At 35.4% G+C, this 17,711-nt stretch overlaps 1 protein-coding gene and 1 long non-coding RNA gene across 4 annotated transcripts; one reads left to right on the top strand and one right to left on the bottom strand.

The window, feature by feature from the left end:
* Positions 1-251: 251 nt before the first annotated feature.
* On the bottom strand, positions 252-5,716 carry LOC141403952 (uncharacterized). 3 transcript variants are annotated; one of them, XM_073987096.1, is made up of 9 exons: positions 5,650-5,716; positions 5,106-5,459; positions 4,904-5,028; positions 4,782-4,829; positions 4,307-4,384; positions 2,028-2,533; positions 1,870-1,965; positions 1,641-1,810; positions 252-1,225 (listed from the first exon to the last, which is right to left on the bottom strand). In XM_073987096.1, exons 2-9 carry the CDS (start codon positions 5,147-5,149, stop codon positions 436-438), a joined length of 1,857 nt encoding a protein of 618 aa, XP_073843197.1. In that variant the 5' UTR covers positions 5,150-5,459; positions 5,650-5,716; the 3' UTR covers positions 252-435. The 3 variants fall into 3 exon arrangements, with proteins under 3 accessions (XP_073843197.1, XP_073843182.1, XP_073843189.1); XM_073987081.1 differs by lacking the exon at positions 5,650-5,716 and adding an exon at positions 5,547-5,624 and having other exon boundaries at positions 4,797-4,829; XM_073987088.1 differs by lacking the exon at positions 5,650-5,716 and having other exon boundaries at positions 5,106-5,599.
* Positions 5,717-15,957: 10,241 nt separating this feature from the next.
* LOC141390733 (uncharacterized) lies at positions 15,958-16,914 on the top strand. The gene is made up of 2 exons (XR_012409465.1): positions 15,958-16,604; positions 16,681-16,914. It is a non-coding gene; the product is annotated as an uncharacterized lncRNA (long non-coding RNA).
* The last annotated feature ends 797 nt before the right edge of the window (positions 16,915-17,711 follow it).

Below are 17,711 nucleotides of genomic sequence, written 5' to 3'. Positions count from 1 at the left end.
CCTACACAAATTTGTATGGGACCAAAGGAGAATTTTCACAAGCCAGTCTAGTCTACGTTAAATGAAAATCCGTATTAAATCCATTGGATTTCATGTGAAGTATCAGCAATGGAATTGACAGTAGAAATTCTTTTGAACTTTACACAAGGGGTATTCGAAATGCATCCTCTTTCTTTTTCTGGTAAATCGATTTTGAATGGTCGGTTACTTACCGAAGTTATTAACGATTTTCAAGGCAGGCAAGAGAACAATTTAGTTGTTTCAATAACTTTGTATTTATTTTGCATAAACTTATTACACAATTTTAAATTTAGCTCTGTTTTGGATATGTTTGATTAGTCCATACTGTCATATTACAAAACTTTTTTTTCTAAATAAGGCACCGAAAAAGATTTAAAGAGTCGTGGATATTTTATCACATTTTTTTGTTTCAATCTACAACTGACACACATAATACCAACCATCGCATTCACTACACTTTGTTGAATTGGGTTGAAGATTATTAGAACTTAATGAGAGATAATATTCACTCAAATGTTCCAATATTTCCTGGCGTTTCATGACCATATATTCATAGGTTATGTTTTCAAGATCTGTTTGTAGATATTCAAGAATATTGAATATAATAGTTTCTGTAGATATATAAAAATGCAGAAGGCGAAACATGTTGCACATTGTCTCTTCTATAAAATATTGTGTCAATTCAAGAAGAAAAATAACTACTTCCTCGGGAAATGTGGAAGCCATAGTTTCTAAGATATTTCGAAATTTTTCTCCATCGGTAATTTGTGTTAAAAACGCCTCACCAAATTGAATCAGCTTAATAATTTCACCACTTGGAAAGAGAATACTTAAACTTTTAAGTATTTCCATTGTTTTAAGTGGGGATACAGCGATTTCTTTGTCATTCAAAATTTCGTCCAAATTTAGTAAATCAATTGGTCTATTAAACAATAGACGTGCAGGTGATTGTTCTACAGTTGGGTGATTATTGTTGGCAACCCGTGTTGCTGCTGTGGAGTCAATAGGCACTTCACTATTCAAAACATCTTCATCGTATTTGGGATCAGCTGAAGTTACATTGGTTTCCGGTGTACTCTTGTTAAATAAGTCCTTCAGGTACTGACGATCTGGTATTTTATTAATATTGCGTATTATGTCATGTTTTTCTTCAGTATCACCACCAATACGTCTGGCTTCTATGGACATTTTATCGAACACACGTCTAGAAGAAAAATACAAAAACAATGTTGGTAAAAATCGTATTTACATTGACATTCTTAACTTATAAAACTCGATAACCAGAACATAAAAAATATATGTATTTCGCCCATTGCGGTGGTGACACTATGTACTCTTATATTAACGAGTGCGGCACGAATTTAATAAGTTTAATAACATGGATCCTGATTTTTATCGCCGGGTTCGAACAGCATGAATGAACAGTTCCAATGAAGTTTAAATGTATATATGTATATCTCAGGATAAATAAGTCAATAGACTCCAAAATGTTGCGTAGCCGAGTTTAACAATCCTAACGAAGATTTTTAATGCAGATCTGCGTTACTCGTACATAGCTGGTCTAAACCCATACGGGTTTACTTCGCTAAATAATTCGAGAGAATGGTATTCCAACTCACCTTTGACGATTTCTTAAAGTTTCCTTGTAATCTTTTATGGAATTTATACGAGCTTTGCTTTCAAGTTGTAATGCTAATTCCAAGTTATGGACTGAATGTGTAAATAGCACCAACGACTCAGATAACTGTTGAACATCCATTGTAGAAATTGTATCCTCGTCTTTATATTTCTGTAAAAAATAATTTATTAGCCCGATTTTTGTCGAAGAGCGAAAAGAAATAAACTTACAAATATTATATCCAAAACGCCATTAGCATTTCTTTTGCAGACATAATCTAGGATATTAGATATCTTATTACCACCGTTAACAAATAGGCCAACCCCCTACAACAAATATTTTAACTACAGAAAACTCTTTTGAATTTAAATTTTTCTATTTAATTTACCGTTTTTCCTGCAACACCTGCCACGGAATGTACAACATGTTTAGCACCTGTAGCTGCCATACCAAAAACTCCACCCACAATTCCAAAATAACTGGACATGGCTTCTCGATCCGTTACACTGATTGATTGTTCGTGTTTTTTGCGATTACTTAAATTGAAGGCAGAAGTTATGGCTGAAAATGCACCAGCACCCAAACCGACAAGTCCAGCTGTTGCCATTACGGGCGCAGCAACGGGTAAAGCAAGTACACACGCTGCACCAACACCCAATACTGTTGAACTTGTTTTTGCAACATTCATAATTTTTGCTCCCGTTGTAGCATTTGGGGTACAATAGACATCCAAAATGACATTGCCATTCTTGTCGAAATTATAAATTCCACGTCGTGGTGATACCATAGTGCCGGCAGGCAAAACATTGTCTTCAACAAAGGACTTCCAATTTTGATAAACACGCCCAGTTTCATCAACATACACCATACAACATTTTCGACTACTACAATTGGCTGAAATTGATAAGTTGTTCAATAAATAGGAATTGTATGCTTTGTCATCGTTATGTAACTATTTATTTATTTATCCTAGTTACTTTACACCCAAAAATAGCAGACAAAAGAGCCTATAGCCTGCTTTTGTCAATGGAAATGGGCTTCCCTGCCTATCATGTCAATTCACTAGTTATGGGTAATGCGCCGTGTAATATATTTGGTCTGTTCCAGTATTGCAAGAATCTACTAATTTTTACTACTTTTTTCGATAACATAGATGAAAAAAGGTTATCGTAGTAAAAAATAGTAGCTTCTTGCAGGTTTAGGAACAGAGCAATTGACTATTTTATAGACTACGGATGGATAGTGTAATCGACAATTGGTTTGTTCCAGAACTGCAAGAATCTACTAATTTTTACTATTTTTTCCGATAACATAAAGGAAAAAATGTTATCTTAGTAAGAAATGCAGAGCAAATGTTTCTCTTTTGTAATCAATTTTCAACATTTGCTCTGTTCCAGAACCTGCAAGAAGCTACTATTTTTACTACGATAACATTTTTTCCTTTATGTTATCGGCAAAAATAGTAGAAATTAGTAGATTCTTGCAGTTCTGGAACAGACCAATTTAAATTTCGTCATTTTGTTTATTCATATTTAAAAATTAATTATAAATATAAGGTCTGTTCCAGAACTGCAAGAATCTACTAATTTTTACTATTTTTTCGGATAACATAAAGGAAGAAATGCTATCGTAGTAAAAAGTAGTAGCTTCTTGCAGGTTCTGGAACAGAACAATAAATATTGATACATATCTTGACACAATTCATTATAGTGTCATTTCATTAAACTTTATTTTATTTCAGGAACTTTTGAATGATCTGAAGGACACACGAGAAAAACATTCCAAGGACCAAATAAACATAAGCAGTTGTATCAAGTAGTCACACACAAGTTCCAGTATCAAGATAATCCTATCATATGTACACAAGATTATATTGTCCTTTGTAAAATTTTTGCACTCCATGTAATAAAATACCGACTACCGAATTAACTGGTTACTGGTAATGCGGCATAAGACGGGAATACACGCGCACACCTCATTTTTACCACAGGTAGGTCTCGTTGTCCTGAACACAAAAGTATATATACCATCTCTGGGAAGTCCATACTTCCCGTGATATAGGCCTTTAAAGTTCCAAAAATATGTAGCCGAAGGCCGGCTATTTAGAAAAAAATTTTAATTTAAAAATGTTGTGCCCGTTCCCGAGACTTGCACCTGTCCATATGAGAAAGTCTGAAATCCCCGGCCAAAGGCCGGCTAATTAGACAACAATTTATAATTTAAAAAAATGTTGTTCCCGTTCCCTAGATTTGCCCCTGTCCATAGGAGAAAGCCTTAAATACCCGATCGAAGGCCGGCTATTGCAAAAGAAAATTTAAAACTTTATAGGCCTAAATCTCGGGAAGTATGGACTTCCCAGAGATGATATATTCTTGTGTGCAGGACAACGAGACCTACCTGTGGTAAAAATTTCAAAAAATAGTGCGACTATCAAATTGTGTGGTTACAGGTAATACGGTCTATAGCATTGCAAGTAGATTGGCTGGTAATTAGTTGTGTTTACCAGTAGCCAGCAAAATTGCTAGTAATTCCCTAGTTACCCGACCAACTGGGTAATTTATAAAAAATTTAATGTAGAAGTGCAAATAGTTTATATGGTTAATTGAACATTTTATTTGAGTATTTAATGTTCATCACCCAAAAAATTGGAAATAATGCACAACTTACCCACACATTTTCTGCAACGAAATACCGGATGACATGTGTATTTTATGGAATCAGGTGCAGTATTGAAATCAGTATCTTCTGTTACCATTACATAAAATATGTACGTTAGGGCAAGGTAAATTTATAGAAGGTATGTGCATGAATTACAACAACTAACAAATTTACAAAAACAACATTGTTGGTATTGAAAATTAATTGTCAAAGAAAATATTGAATAATAGGGTCGTTCCAAAAATTTCCTCAGGAAAAACATAAATACATTTTGAAAATCCCCCAAAATAGAACAAATTTGAATGACAATGCAAATATAAAGCATTCAGAACTGTCGTAGGTCATTTTTACTACAAGTTTAGGAAAAAAAACAGTATTCTATGGAGGCAAATTTCGAAGTTTCAAATTTCATGAGTAGACCCTATTACATTTTGAAAACTAAATTTACAAAAAAAGTAAGAATACAGCTGATTGTCACTTCTACCTTCTATAAGTGTACCTTGCGTTAGGGTATTTCCATTTGTGTATTTTCCTATAAGAATAACATACCAATAATAATAATTAATTAACGCAATACATAAAATGTAAATTAATGTAGATACCTACTCTGAGCCCATAGACTTTCGACGAATTTTTCACGCTTTTTATCAATGTCTTTCTGATCATTTTCCCAATCTGGAATTAAAAGCTTAATTTTCGATTTTATAATCGTGTTATCTTCTTTGCTCAATCTAAGACAAATAACAATATATTATTCACTATATACGTACATACATACCCATTTGGAAATTCTTATGGTTCTACTTACTGATCCCAAACAATGTAATCACCATAGCCGCAATTTTCCGCCATTTCCTGTTGTATTTCACGTATAGTTTTTCTTGATTTGGCCACTTCCTTGAACGCCTCTTCCAATTGACTCACTGTTAAGGTGTCAATTTTCACTACTTCAACTAAAAGGACTTCGTCTCCTTTTACGGCATTTCTAAGCAAATTTTCACATAAACGACGATCAATGGGATATTCCACGACTATTTGACGTTCTGTTAACTCCTCGATCAACTGATCTTCGGTCAAAGTGTCAATTGTAATACTTTTAACCAAAGGATATACATCGGTTCCAATTAGCTTTCGCAACTCAGTGTGCAATTCTTTTTTGCTTCTAGACATGTTGGGAAATTAATGAAAGTTTTACATAAACCAGCAAACTTAACTTTACAACAAAAGCTATTTCATGGGATCTATTTACGAAATTATAATATTGTTGTAAAAAAATAAATCCGAATCTATTGAGTTTTGGAGTTCTACTGCAATACAATAGATCATCTGTGACATTGAATAATAATACATACCAGCTGATCTTCGAATATATCCCAGCAAAATATTTGATGTCATGAAAGTAGTTGAAACGGACTGCACAAGGTAAATTTAGCCCCGGTCCACACTAGAGTAATTTCACTTAAATTTTGACATGACATTTTGGGAGCAACATGGTATAAGTAAAGACATGGTATAAGTATAGTGGTAGATTTAAATGAAAATAATCTATAGAACCATTGTTTTTCCTGAATTCCTAAAACGTCGAAACTAGTAAACACAAAAGCAACAAGTGGGCTTGTTTACAGTACCATTTTTGAGCATTTTATAAAAAACGCGAAAAATGAATGAAGTGTCAAGGTTTCTCCACATAATCGAGTTGTGGATATGATAAAATGTTTGTTTCAATGCAAAGCTGACGAATTTATTCCAGACAAATGTTCTAAGGGGTCGATTATCGATAGCAATTATCGTTGAGTGGAGTTGTCAAAATTACTTTATGTATGGCAACCTCCAACTGAAGTTGCGAATCTCAGTTGACGAACCGGCTATTTTTCAGCAACCAGTTATTTTCAGTTGCAGTGAACATTTTCGAAGAAACAAGAAGTAAAATCATGGTAGAACAAATATAAGGTAAAGTAAATACTACAACAAATACAACTCGAATAACAACCACAAAGGAATTTGTTTTTGTTTGTAACGTTACTGCCAGTTGTATTTGTAAACAAAACAAGGAAATGTCTATAAATTATTGGAATTTAAAAAACTAATAATTTTTCACATTTGGTTCAATATTTTGGAAAACATGAATGAAAATTCGTTAAATTTTTCAATTTTTATGTTTCCACATCATTTCACTAAATGCATAAATTCTTACAGAAAGTAGAATTCTTGCAGAAAAGTTTGGGGTCGCTGGAAATTCATAGAAAAAGGAGAAGCTGTTTCAATGTTTTGTTTTAGAAATCAAAGAAGCACATGTTTATTAGGGATTTATTTTTTTAAATTTTAACAAAATACCTCACATATTAACAAACGTTGTATCGCCTCTACAAGCGGGGATTTACTGCGCGGCTTATCGTTCGAACTTGGAGGAGGTTACATATCATTGATATGAAGAAGTTTTTCTGGGAAATGGTTTTTTCCGAATGATATATTTTTTTTTTCTCAAAAAATAGATGTGCCTAATGTACATTGAAATAGAAATAAATTTATAAAATGTCATATGAAATTTGACACTAACGTTACAACCCAGTTCAGTCAGCTGTGTATTGCTGCTACCTTTTCTTATTCTACCATGAAGTAAAATTGAAAGGAAAAAAAAAACATTTTCTTAACAACTGTTGATTATTTGCATGATTAATTAATTTTGTGTACCAAAAAATGGTGAAAATAACAATAAAACAACAGTTTGAAATATTAATTGATAAATTGAGTGCAAATCCAATGTGCACATGGGTTCCATCTATACAGCCGAAAACACCAGGGAATTTCATTTTTGAATAAAAATTATTTTTGTTTTGTCTTTCTTCCTCTTCCGACAATTTCGAAACTATCCAATTTGTCCTCTATCAAGTGGACAACTTCCTTCAATACGTTCGACAATGTAGATTGAGTCATGCAATTGTTGTAATCATTGTCATTAGACTTTTGGAAACTTCCCTCCGCAAAAAATCTCAACGCAGCGCACCCTTTTAAAAGTGGGGGTATTGCTGTTGATCTGTAACTTAGTTTGAAGTCATCCTTTAACGTTTCCACAATGTAAACTACGGCATCCCAGCAAAATAAATTGGAAGTAGTGCAATGTGGACTAGTTCTGTCACGGCATGTTTTGATGCAGTTCAACTGGAGTCGTGAAAAAGGCACTCCAGTCCTCACATTTTAACCGCATTTGGATGCAATCCAAAGAATCACATCCACTTGTCACATTTTAACAACAACCGGATGCAGTTCAACGGAGTCGTGAAAAAGGCACTCCAACTCCTCACAATTTAACAGCATCCGGATGCAGTCCAAACGGAGTCGTGAAAAAGGCACTCCGTTCGCTACATTTTATTAGCAGTTGTTAGAGATCCCTATATGTACATAAATCAGATTGTACATCTCTACAGGCAGCGGCTTTCATTTTCCAAAAAGAGATAAGCGTGTTAACATGTCCAAACATTTGTTAATACAAACTAAATAATATTTAATATTTAAATAATATTTAATTTGTGAACATTTTTCCGGCAACTCACCAGAAGAAAATTTCCGAATGGAGTGCTGTTTGAGTACGTGTCGAAATCTTAACTGGTGATGGGAAGACAACCCATTTAGCAAATGAAGCAAAAACAGTTCAGCTTGGAACAAATGCAAGCGGAGGAAACACGCATGTTTGCGATTGAATTTGTTGCGTGGCTTATCAAATTAATTTTTTTCTTCTCGTTAGGAAAAATATAAACGAAATCCTCAACACTTTTTTTTTGCACGTCTACACTCTAGCAGCCACAGATTTCAAAATGAACCCGGAAACGGCTAGTAGCTTGTCTGGAGGTAAAAAGATAATGCCAAGTTCAGGGTTGTATTTAGTGTTGTTCCGACTCAATTATGGACGGGCGGCAAAATACAACTCTGTGTGGGTATAGGGTTTAGTAGAACAGGATTCAAAGAAAAACAAATGAATTGCAGGAAAATGAGGAAAAATCAGCGAAAAGAGGGAAAAACGGCGTCACATTACCGGGTATAAAAGCTTCTGCAGAGGAAAAAACGCTTCTTTTTAGTGGTGTTCTGTCATAAGAAGTACAACCTACCTACATATCGGTTTGAAAATAATAAATTAACACGGTGCAAAATTTGAATTTCTTTCAAAAAAAATTTTATTGATCGAATATTTTTCTGGTTGTTTTCATGTGTGTCGCGATAGAAAATACAGGTAATGCTATGAGCTAAGCATAAAAATAGTGTGCAGTGCATGACATGTATCTGTTGTTCGTTTCTTTCTATTTAAGATATCGCCAGTCAAACAAGCAGTAAAATACTAGGCCTCCTCGAAGTTCAAACTGGAGGAGGTCAACATTTTTTATTGGGGAGAGCCAAATTTTTGCAATTAAAATTGGAATGGCAATTGGTATGCCTTAGAATCCCGGAAACATCCAGCTGCCAACATATTTGTCATCTTCTTCAGTAACAGACTGTGGCCTTTTGAATTTTCTGCAACTCGCACCCACACCAAACAATATCTGGAAAGATAAGAAAACACACTATTAAGAAAAAGGTCGACAGGTAATTGACTGTAAAAAATATCATCACGTATCGAGACAAAAAAAAAAAAAAAAAAATCCCCCAAAGATAAAAAGAACACCATTAAAGAATCAAAGTTGTGAGAGAATCACCAAAAAACGCGCTGGCGCGCATCAAAAGTCATGCATCTATAAAAGAATTTTAAAATTTTAAAAGAAAAATTAAATATTAAAACAAAAAAAAAAAAAAAAAAATTATGAAAATTATAACGTCAAAAAAAGGAAAGAAACAAAAGAAATTAAAAATGATTAACTTTAAATCTATTATTAATTTATAATCTATTATTATTATTAACCTATAATTTATTTGTGTTGTTTGTAGTTTTGTGTTATCTATAAGTTTGAATTGTGTAAGGATAATTAACGCCGCGTTTCTCAAAGATAGATGTGAGTGTAGGGTTACCCTTATGCGTATGAAAAGTTTGAAGTTATAAAGAAAAACGTATTTTATTTGGACTGGTAGTGAAAGTTCAGCACACGTACTTAAGAGAGCTCTTTTAGGGATGTTTAATTTGGTCTAATAAAAACGGCTATTTGCCTTAATTCTTGATTTAGCTTTATACGTACAAAGGAGATAATCTGAGTAGTGACTCACAGCATAATAAAAAAATCGGTGTTAGTATTCCATATCTATGTTATTCCAGACATTGTTAATTCTTAGGATTAAGTGATGACACTTGTTAATAAATTATGTTTTTATGTTTGATTGATTATATAGAAATGATGTGCTAGTTTTGTTCTACAGGGAGGGAAATAGGGAGGTAGGTTGATATAAGGTGAGTGTGTGTGGTAAATGGGGCCCTTAAAATAATGATGGATGGAGCCAAGGGTCAAGGTTGGGTGGGCAGAGTGGGGGAACAACATCATCAAGTTCCCTTGTCACATGTGTGTGTAGTGTTTGTGTTGTATTTGTGTTTGTTTCTCATCCCCCCATTAATTGTACATCCCCGTGTGCTTGGTGGTAGGGTTGGAACCGACCCTGGGAAGAGTTCCACGAGCTATGCTGGCCACCACCAGAGCAGATACCAGGCGGTATGTAACAATATGGCGCCCAAAGAAAAGATAAGGCATTATAGACAATAATTCGTAGGCAAAATAACAACAGCCAACTTCCAAAAGCGTATAGAACGCTGAAAATCCCAAACGAAATGGTCGTAATGTCAGAAAAATTAAAATGTTTGTAATCAGTGCAATAAAACCTAAGCACGTAGCAATAACCCATAGAAAAACAATATATAATAAACGTTTATCGCATCTTCTAATGCGACTTGCAAATGTTGCAACCATTATTTCACATAGAAATAATGTTAAAAGTGCAATATGTAGTCTTAGGGATTAGAAGATTAGGATATGCGTTCCATATTTCTGTGTCAGGGCAATATCTCTTGTTTCGTCTATTGTAACAATGATTGTATTGTTTTATGACCTGTTTTTTGTTTACGTTTAAATTTTTTTTGTTAGTGTGTTTCCAGTCAATAGTTAGAAGGGATAACATAGGGGAAAAGTGTAATGACTTTTGCGATGGAGGCTTCGCAAAATGCGTTGTACCAAAGTACTCGAACACGAGATCTTTTTTCTGTTAAAATATTAGGAAAATTGCCGTGATGTTGACCCTCTGTAGGTTTGTTCTCGTAAATGTTAAGTCCATTAATCAACACACAGTGACAACCTTTAGGCCATTTTTATTTTTTTAGTTAAACTATGATTGGACGAATGTCCGACAATTAAAATATCCACACACTTTACCTTACAATACAACTGAAAACACTCCCTATAACCTCTCAGTAATAAGATTAAATACCGAAAAGTTTTTGTTGACGAAATATTAGTAGAATCTTTATGTTCGTATTGTTTTATTGAATATTTCTGTACTCTTTTTGCCTTACTATCATATTTTTTTTATAATTCTGATTCTTATTCTCAATCCACAAATCCTACTGGTGTTCATCTGAACTAAATTTGTAAAACTAAACGTTTACAATTTTTTTGGTTATCTAAAGGATAGCTTAAATCCAATCCTTTATGACCTTCTGGTGTTGTATTGCTACCAACCACACCCAATGAGCTATTATACGACGGGAAAGAGACGCAGCAAGAGAAATAGGTCGTTAGCCTTTGATATTAGTAGGATCTCGGTACATACCCCCAGACCAAATATTAAGAAAACGCGTGGGGAATATAGAATGGAAGAAGCAGGTATGAATATGGATTCCACAATCAGGGATTTGTCCAGTACAATTAACATGCCTAATCCAAGCACCAGCATGGCTGCCAGAGCAGCTATGGATGCTCAGAACCAGGTTCCAAACCAAACAAATCGACCGGATGAGGTAGATCAAATTGTCCGAGATATGGTGAAAGAAAGTCTAGACGATGCCAGGTTGAATATACATTCAGTGGTAGGACAATGTGTTAGTCGAGAAATGGAAAAGGTTTATGCTATGATAAACAAATTAAACGAAACAGTGTCCAAACTATCAAACAATGTTCCCAATGTGCCACAGCCGGCTCAGTTACCGCCAGCAGAAAATCCACCTCAAAGACAACCACCGTTAATAAATCCTAACAGTATAAATCTTAATGCAGAAAATCCTAACAGTGCCCGAAGAAATAATATCCTACCTTCGATTAGTGGCATCGGGGGAAATCAAGGAATAAGGGTAGAGCGTTTTGGGATAAATTTTTCGGGAAAGCCGAATAGTTTGGCTGTAGAGGACTTTATATATAGGTTGGAATATTTCCAGAAACATTATGGGTTACTGTGGGAAGATATACTAAAAGAATTCCACATTCTATTGTCTGGACCAGCCCATGAATGGTTCTGGCTACAACAAAAATACAATAGCATCCCAACCTGGGAGTACTTAAAGCACTCGTTATTAGAAAGATTCAAAACAAGAAGGAACTGTTTCGAAGAAATGCGCGACTTATTGGAGAGGAAACAGATGCCCGGTGAATCCATTGATTCCTTTTTCCAAGAGGTGAGCCTAATGAGATCGAGATTAGAAAGGCCTGTTTCCGAAATAGAAATGATATCCCTAGTGAAGAAAAATTTGCGTAAGAATTTATCCAGTATCGTTTATTCGTTGAATGTTTCCTCACTGGAACAATTGCGCATTGAATGCCTCGAAGTTGAAAGGACATTCTTTCGCAAAGAATCAACACCACAACCACCAATGATTAACAGACCAATGCGTGTTAACTCCATCCAACTAATGGATGATGAAGATATGGGTAACCTCACCACGTCGGAAGAATGTGAAGGACTGGGAGAGGTGGCAGCGATTAACAACCCAATCACATGTTGGAATTGTCAAAATCCAGGGCATGGGTTTAGAGATTGTCCAGCTACGCAGAGGAATGTGTTCTGTTTTAAGTGTGGAAACCCTAATACCATTACGCCCAAATGTGTAAATTGTAGATCGGGAAACTACCGGAAGAACGTGGTTGCCGCGGGGAACCACCGTTCCTCCGAAACTCCCCAGGTAGCGAACCCGCAAAAAAATCAGTAATTGAGGATGACGGAAATATCAATTATGCTTCCATTCGCCATTATCTACCACTTACTGATAGACAACAGAATTATGATTTAGTAAGATCCAAAATTTTTAATGAAGACTATAAAGGGGAAAAGAATCAGGAGAAAAATATCCCCAATAAAATAATTAAAAGGAGACAAAGAATACTCAAATTAAGACAACGACAACAAGAAAATAAAAGGTGTAGGAAAAGTATATGCGAAGCAATTTCAAGATGCCAATTAAGAACGGATCCAAGACCATATGTAACGATTAGAATAGAAAATAAAGAAATAAGAGGCCTGTTAGATTCCGGGGCAACGGTCAGCCTTCTCGGGAAGCAGTGTAGAGAGGTAGTTGAGGAGTTAGATGTAGAAATCAGTCCTTATATCTCTAATGTAAATACGGCTTCAGGGCAGAAACATCGGATATTAGGAAAAATCGAAGTCAATGTAGAATATAAAGAGCAAATTAAACCGATAACTTTATACTTATGTCCCGATTTGGAACAAAACCTCTACTTAGGTGCAGATTTTTGGAGACTATTCAACATAGCTCCAGAAATCTTCACGGCCGAAGAGATTAATATAGAACTCCAAAAGAAAATACATGGTAACTCGTCCAGTGATGATTCAAAAATGCATCAGCTGACAGAGGATCAAAAGAAAAGATTAGATGAAGTTATACAAAAATTCCCTACATTTGAACAACAAGGTTTAGGTTGCACTAGTTTAGAGAGACATGCCATTAAATTAGTTGAGAATGCGAATCCGGTAAAAGACAAGCATTATCCTTTGTCCCCTGCTGTGCAGGAGATAGTATATAGAGAGATTGATAATATGCTTGCCTTAAACGTAATAGAAGAGAGCGACTCACCCTGGAGTAACAGGACGACAGTTGTCCGGAAACCAGGGAAGAACAGATTTTGCCTCGATGCGCGTAAATTAAATGCCTTAACGGTCAAAGACGCTTACCCATTACAAAACATCGATGGTATATTGAGCAGGATAGACCAGACGCACTTCATTAGTAGCGTTGATCTTAAATACGCATTCTGGCAAATCCAGCTGGAAGAGGAAGCAAAACCCTACACCGCCTTTACCGTGCCTGGCAGACCCCTATATCAATTTAGGGTTATGCCATTCGGGTTATGCAACGCCGCGCAAAGGCTCTGTAGATTAATGGATAAAGTCATACCCGGAAAATTAAAATCTAACGTCTTTATCTATTTAGACGATCTTTTAATTATTTCGGATGACTTTGAGAATCACCTACGTTTGTTAAAAGAAGTTGCGGATTGTTTGCGAAAAGCAAACTTAACAATAGGACTCAAAAAGTCTCTATTTTGCTTTAAGGAACTCAAGTACCTTGGGTTTATAATCGGTAGTGGCTGCTTAAAAACTGATCCTGAAAAGGTAAGCGCCATTCAAAAGATTCCTCTGCCAAAATCTCCTAGGGAAGTAAGGAGCTTTCTCGGAACCGCGGGGTGGTACCGACGCTTTATTAAGGACTTTGCGTCTATATCGTCGGCTTTGACCGACACCCTAAAAAAAGGTCAAAAATTTGTTATCAACCCAGCAGCTATCGAATCCTACAAGCAGTTAAAACAGGCATTAACATCAGCGCCTGTACTTAAACACCCTGACTTCAAAAAAGAATTCTTTATTCAATGCGATGCGTGTGAATACGGCATAGGGGCGGTCCTTTTCCAAAAGAATGACGATGGTGATGAAAATCCCATCGCATTCTACTCACAGAAACTAAATGCCTGCCAAAAAAATTATTCAGTGACGGAAAAGGAATGCCTCGCTGCCGTTTTAGCGGTCAAAAGATTCAGGCCATATGTTGAATTGATGAGTTTCACGATAATAACAGATCATGCGAGCCTTAAGTGGCTGATGTCGCTTAAGGATTTGAGTGGACGTTTAGCTAGATGGTCGCTACAGCTGCAGGCTTACGATTTCCGCATTGAACACCGCAAAGGCTCTGAAAACATTGTGGCAGATACGTTATCACGTATGCCAGTGGATGCAAATATAGTCACAGAGGAATTAAGCGACGATGATCTTCTGGGTTTTGAGACAACGGCTTTCGAGAGCGAGGAATACGTGGAACTCCGACAGACAATCGAACAAAACCAAGAACAGTTGCCCGATGTGAAGGTAGAGAATGACAAAATATACAAACGACTCAAGAATTTCGATGGAGATATCACAGAATTTGAGTGGAAGTTGTGGATACCTCAGGACATACAATATGCCCTTATAGAAAAAGCCCACATTTATAATGGATCCGTGCACGATGGTATTACAAAAACTCTAAGTCGATTGAGAACTTATTATTATTGGCCAAAAATGACATCACAAGTCAGACAATATATAAGAAATTGCCAAATGTGTAAGGAGACAAAACCCACGAATCATCGTATGCAACCCCCTATAGGCAATGAAGTGGTAACAGAGAGGCCATTTCAAAAGCTTTACATTGATTTCCTGGGTAAATACCCACGATCCAAGAAAGGCAATGCCTATATATTCATAGTTATGGATCATTTTACAAAATTCACATTCTTACATGCCATGAGGGAAGCTACGGCACAGAATGTTGTAAACTTTTTGGAAAATCAAGTATTCCATACATTTGGAGTACCTGAAATTATCCATAGCGATAATGGGAAACAATTTCTATCGAAAACATTTGAGCAAATGATAAAAAACTATAAAATTAATCATCTCACAACGGCGTATTATTCCCCTCAATCGAACGCCTCCGAGCGTGTTAACCAGTCGATACTGGCGGCTATTAGGACGTATGTAGAAAAGGATCACCGCGATTGGGATCTGTATCTGCAAGAGATAGAACAAGCACTGAGAACATCCGTCCATGCCGCGACAGGAGTAAATCCTTTCTTTGCCCTTTTCGGCTACAACATGTTCACCAGTGGGACAGATTATAAACTGGCCAAGAAACTTCGTTCACTAACAGACCATCAGATAGAACAACTGAATAAAACCGATAAACTAGAGCTAATGAGGGAAAGAATTAAAGCAAATATGCACAATGCATATGATAACAGCGCGAAAAGGTACAACGAGCGAGCAAGAATAGTAAAATTTCTACCTGGGCAAGAGGTCTACCGAAGGAACCACACGCTTTCAGATTTTAAGAATAACGTTAACGGCAAATTTTGTAAAAAATTCCTGAAGTGTCGAATTGTAAAGCCGATAGGCAATAATATGTATGAATTGGAAACACTTCAAGGGAGACCTCTAGGGAATTATCACGCCAAAGATATTAGAATGTAGAAACTGTGCAATAACTCTGTGATAATATAATAATAGTGCAATATAGATTAATAGATATGTGTCGTCCAAGTCCACCTTTATTAATCTATTTCGACTTAAAACAATTATACAGAGAGTATTGTCTCCGATTCTATAATTCTAAAAAAACTTTGACAACAGAACAGGCTCAATAACTCTGTGATATTATATTTACAATGCAATATAGGTTAATGAATATGTTTCGTGAGCGTCCATTTTTATGGAAAAATTTTTCCATTCAACTTTTGTGGTAGAATTCCCTGTACTTTTTGTTAGATCAGGCTAATAGGCAAACAAAAGAGCACGCACATCACCATTCTTGTCGCGAGACTATAGAATGGTGAAGTTTTGTTGCGTGGCTTATCAAATTAATTTTTTTCTTCTCGTTAGGAAAAATATAAACGAAATCCTCAACACTTTTTTTTTGCACGTCTACACTCTAGCAGCCACAGATTTCAAAATGAACCCGGAAACGGCTAGTAGCTTGTCTGGAGGTAAAAAGATAATGCCAAGTTCAGGGTTGTATTTAGTGTTGTTCCGACTCAATTATGGACGGGCGGCAAAATACAACTCTGTGTGGGTATAGGGTTTAGTAGAACAGGATTCAAAGAAAAACAAATGAATTGCAGGAAAATGAGGAAAAATCAGCGAAAAGAGGGAAAAACGGCGTCACATTACCGGGTATAAAAGCTTCTGCAGAGGAAAAAACGCTTCTTTTTAGTGGTGTTCTGTCATAAGAAGTACAACCTACCTACATATCGGTTTGAAAATAATAAATTAAAACGGTGCAAAATTTGAATTTCTTTCAAAAAAAAATTTTATTGATCGAATATTTTTCTGGTTGTTTTCATGTGTGTCGCGATAGAAAATACAGGTAATGCTATGAGCTAAGCATAAAAATAGTGTGCAGTGCATGACATGTATCTGTTGTTCGTTTCTTTCTATTTAAGATATCGCCAGTCAAACAAGCAGTAAAATACTAGGCCTCCTCGAAGTTCAAACTGGAGGAGGTCAACATTTTTTATTGGGGAGAGCCAAATTTTTGCAATTAAAATTGGAATGGCAATTGGTATGCCTTAGAATCCCGGAAACATCCAGCTGCCAACATATTTGTCATCTTCTTCAGTAACAGACTGTGGCCTTTTGAATTTTCTGCAACTCGCACCCACACCAAACAATATCTGGAAAGATAAGAAAACACACTATTAAGAAAAAGGTCGACAGGTAATTGACTGTAAAAAATATCATCACGTATCGAGACAAAAAAAAAAAAAAAAATCCCCCAAAGATAAAAAGAACACCATTAAAGAATCAAAGTTGTGAGAGAATCACCAAAAAAACGCGCTGGCGCGCATCAAAAGTCATGCATCTATAAAAGAATTTTAAAATTTTAAAAGAAAAATTAAATATTAAAACAAAAAAAAAAAAAAATTATGAAAATTATAACGTCAAAAAAAGGAAAGAAACAAAAGAAATTAAAAATGATTAACTTTAAATCTATTATTAATTTATAATCTATTATTACTATTAACCTATAATTTATTTGTGTTGTTTGTAGTTTTGTGTTATCTATAAGTTTGAATTGTGTAAGGATAATTAACGCCGCGTTTCTCAAAGATAGATGTGAGTGTAGGGTTACCCTTATGCGTATGAAAAGTTTGAAGTTATAAAGAAAAACGTATTTTATTTGGACTGGTAGTGAAAGTTCAGCACACGTACTTAAGAGAGCTCTTTTAGGGATGTTTAATTTGGTCTAATAAAAACGGCTATTTGCCTTAATTCTTGATTTAGCTTTATACGTACAAAGGAGATAATCTGAGTAGTGACTCACAGCATAATAAAAAAATCGGTGTTAGTATTCCATATCTATGTTATTCCAGACATTGTTAATTCTTAGGATTAAGTGATGACACTTGTTAATTAATTATGTTTTTATGTTTGATTGATTATATAGAAATGATGTGCTAGTTTTGTTCTACAG

Source organism: Musca autumnalis, unplaced genomic scaffold, assembly GCF_047663935.1.
Source record: "Musca autumnalis isolate F117 unplaced genomic scaffold, ASM4766393v1 scaffold_1, whole genome shotgun sequence".
Taxonomy (NCBI): domain Eukaryota; kingdom Metazoa; phylum Arthropoda; class Insecta; order Diptera; family Muscidae; genus Musca; species Musca autumnalis.
This window is presented reverse-complemented; position numbering and strand designations above follow the sequence as displayed.

Bases quoted from the DNA above. Each gene is read 5' to 3' on its own strand.
- LOC141403952 (XM_073987081.1), bottom strand. From the start codon at position 5,623: ATGATCTATTGTATTGCAGTAGAACTCCAAAACTCAATAGATTCGGAT. The intron at 5,460-5,546 runs GTAAATAGATCC...CAACATGTCTAG, and splicing joins TACAACAATATTATAATTTC to AAGCAAAAAAGAATTGCACA. The intron at 1,226-1,640 runs GTGAGTTGGAAT...TTTTTCTTCTAG, and splicing joins ACTTTAAGAAATCGTCAAAG to ACGTGTGTTCGATAAAATGT.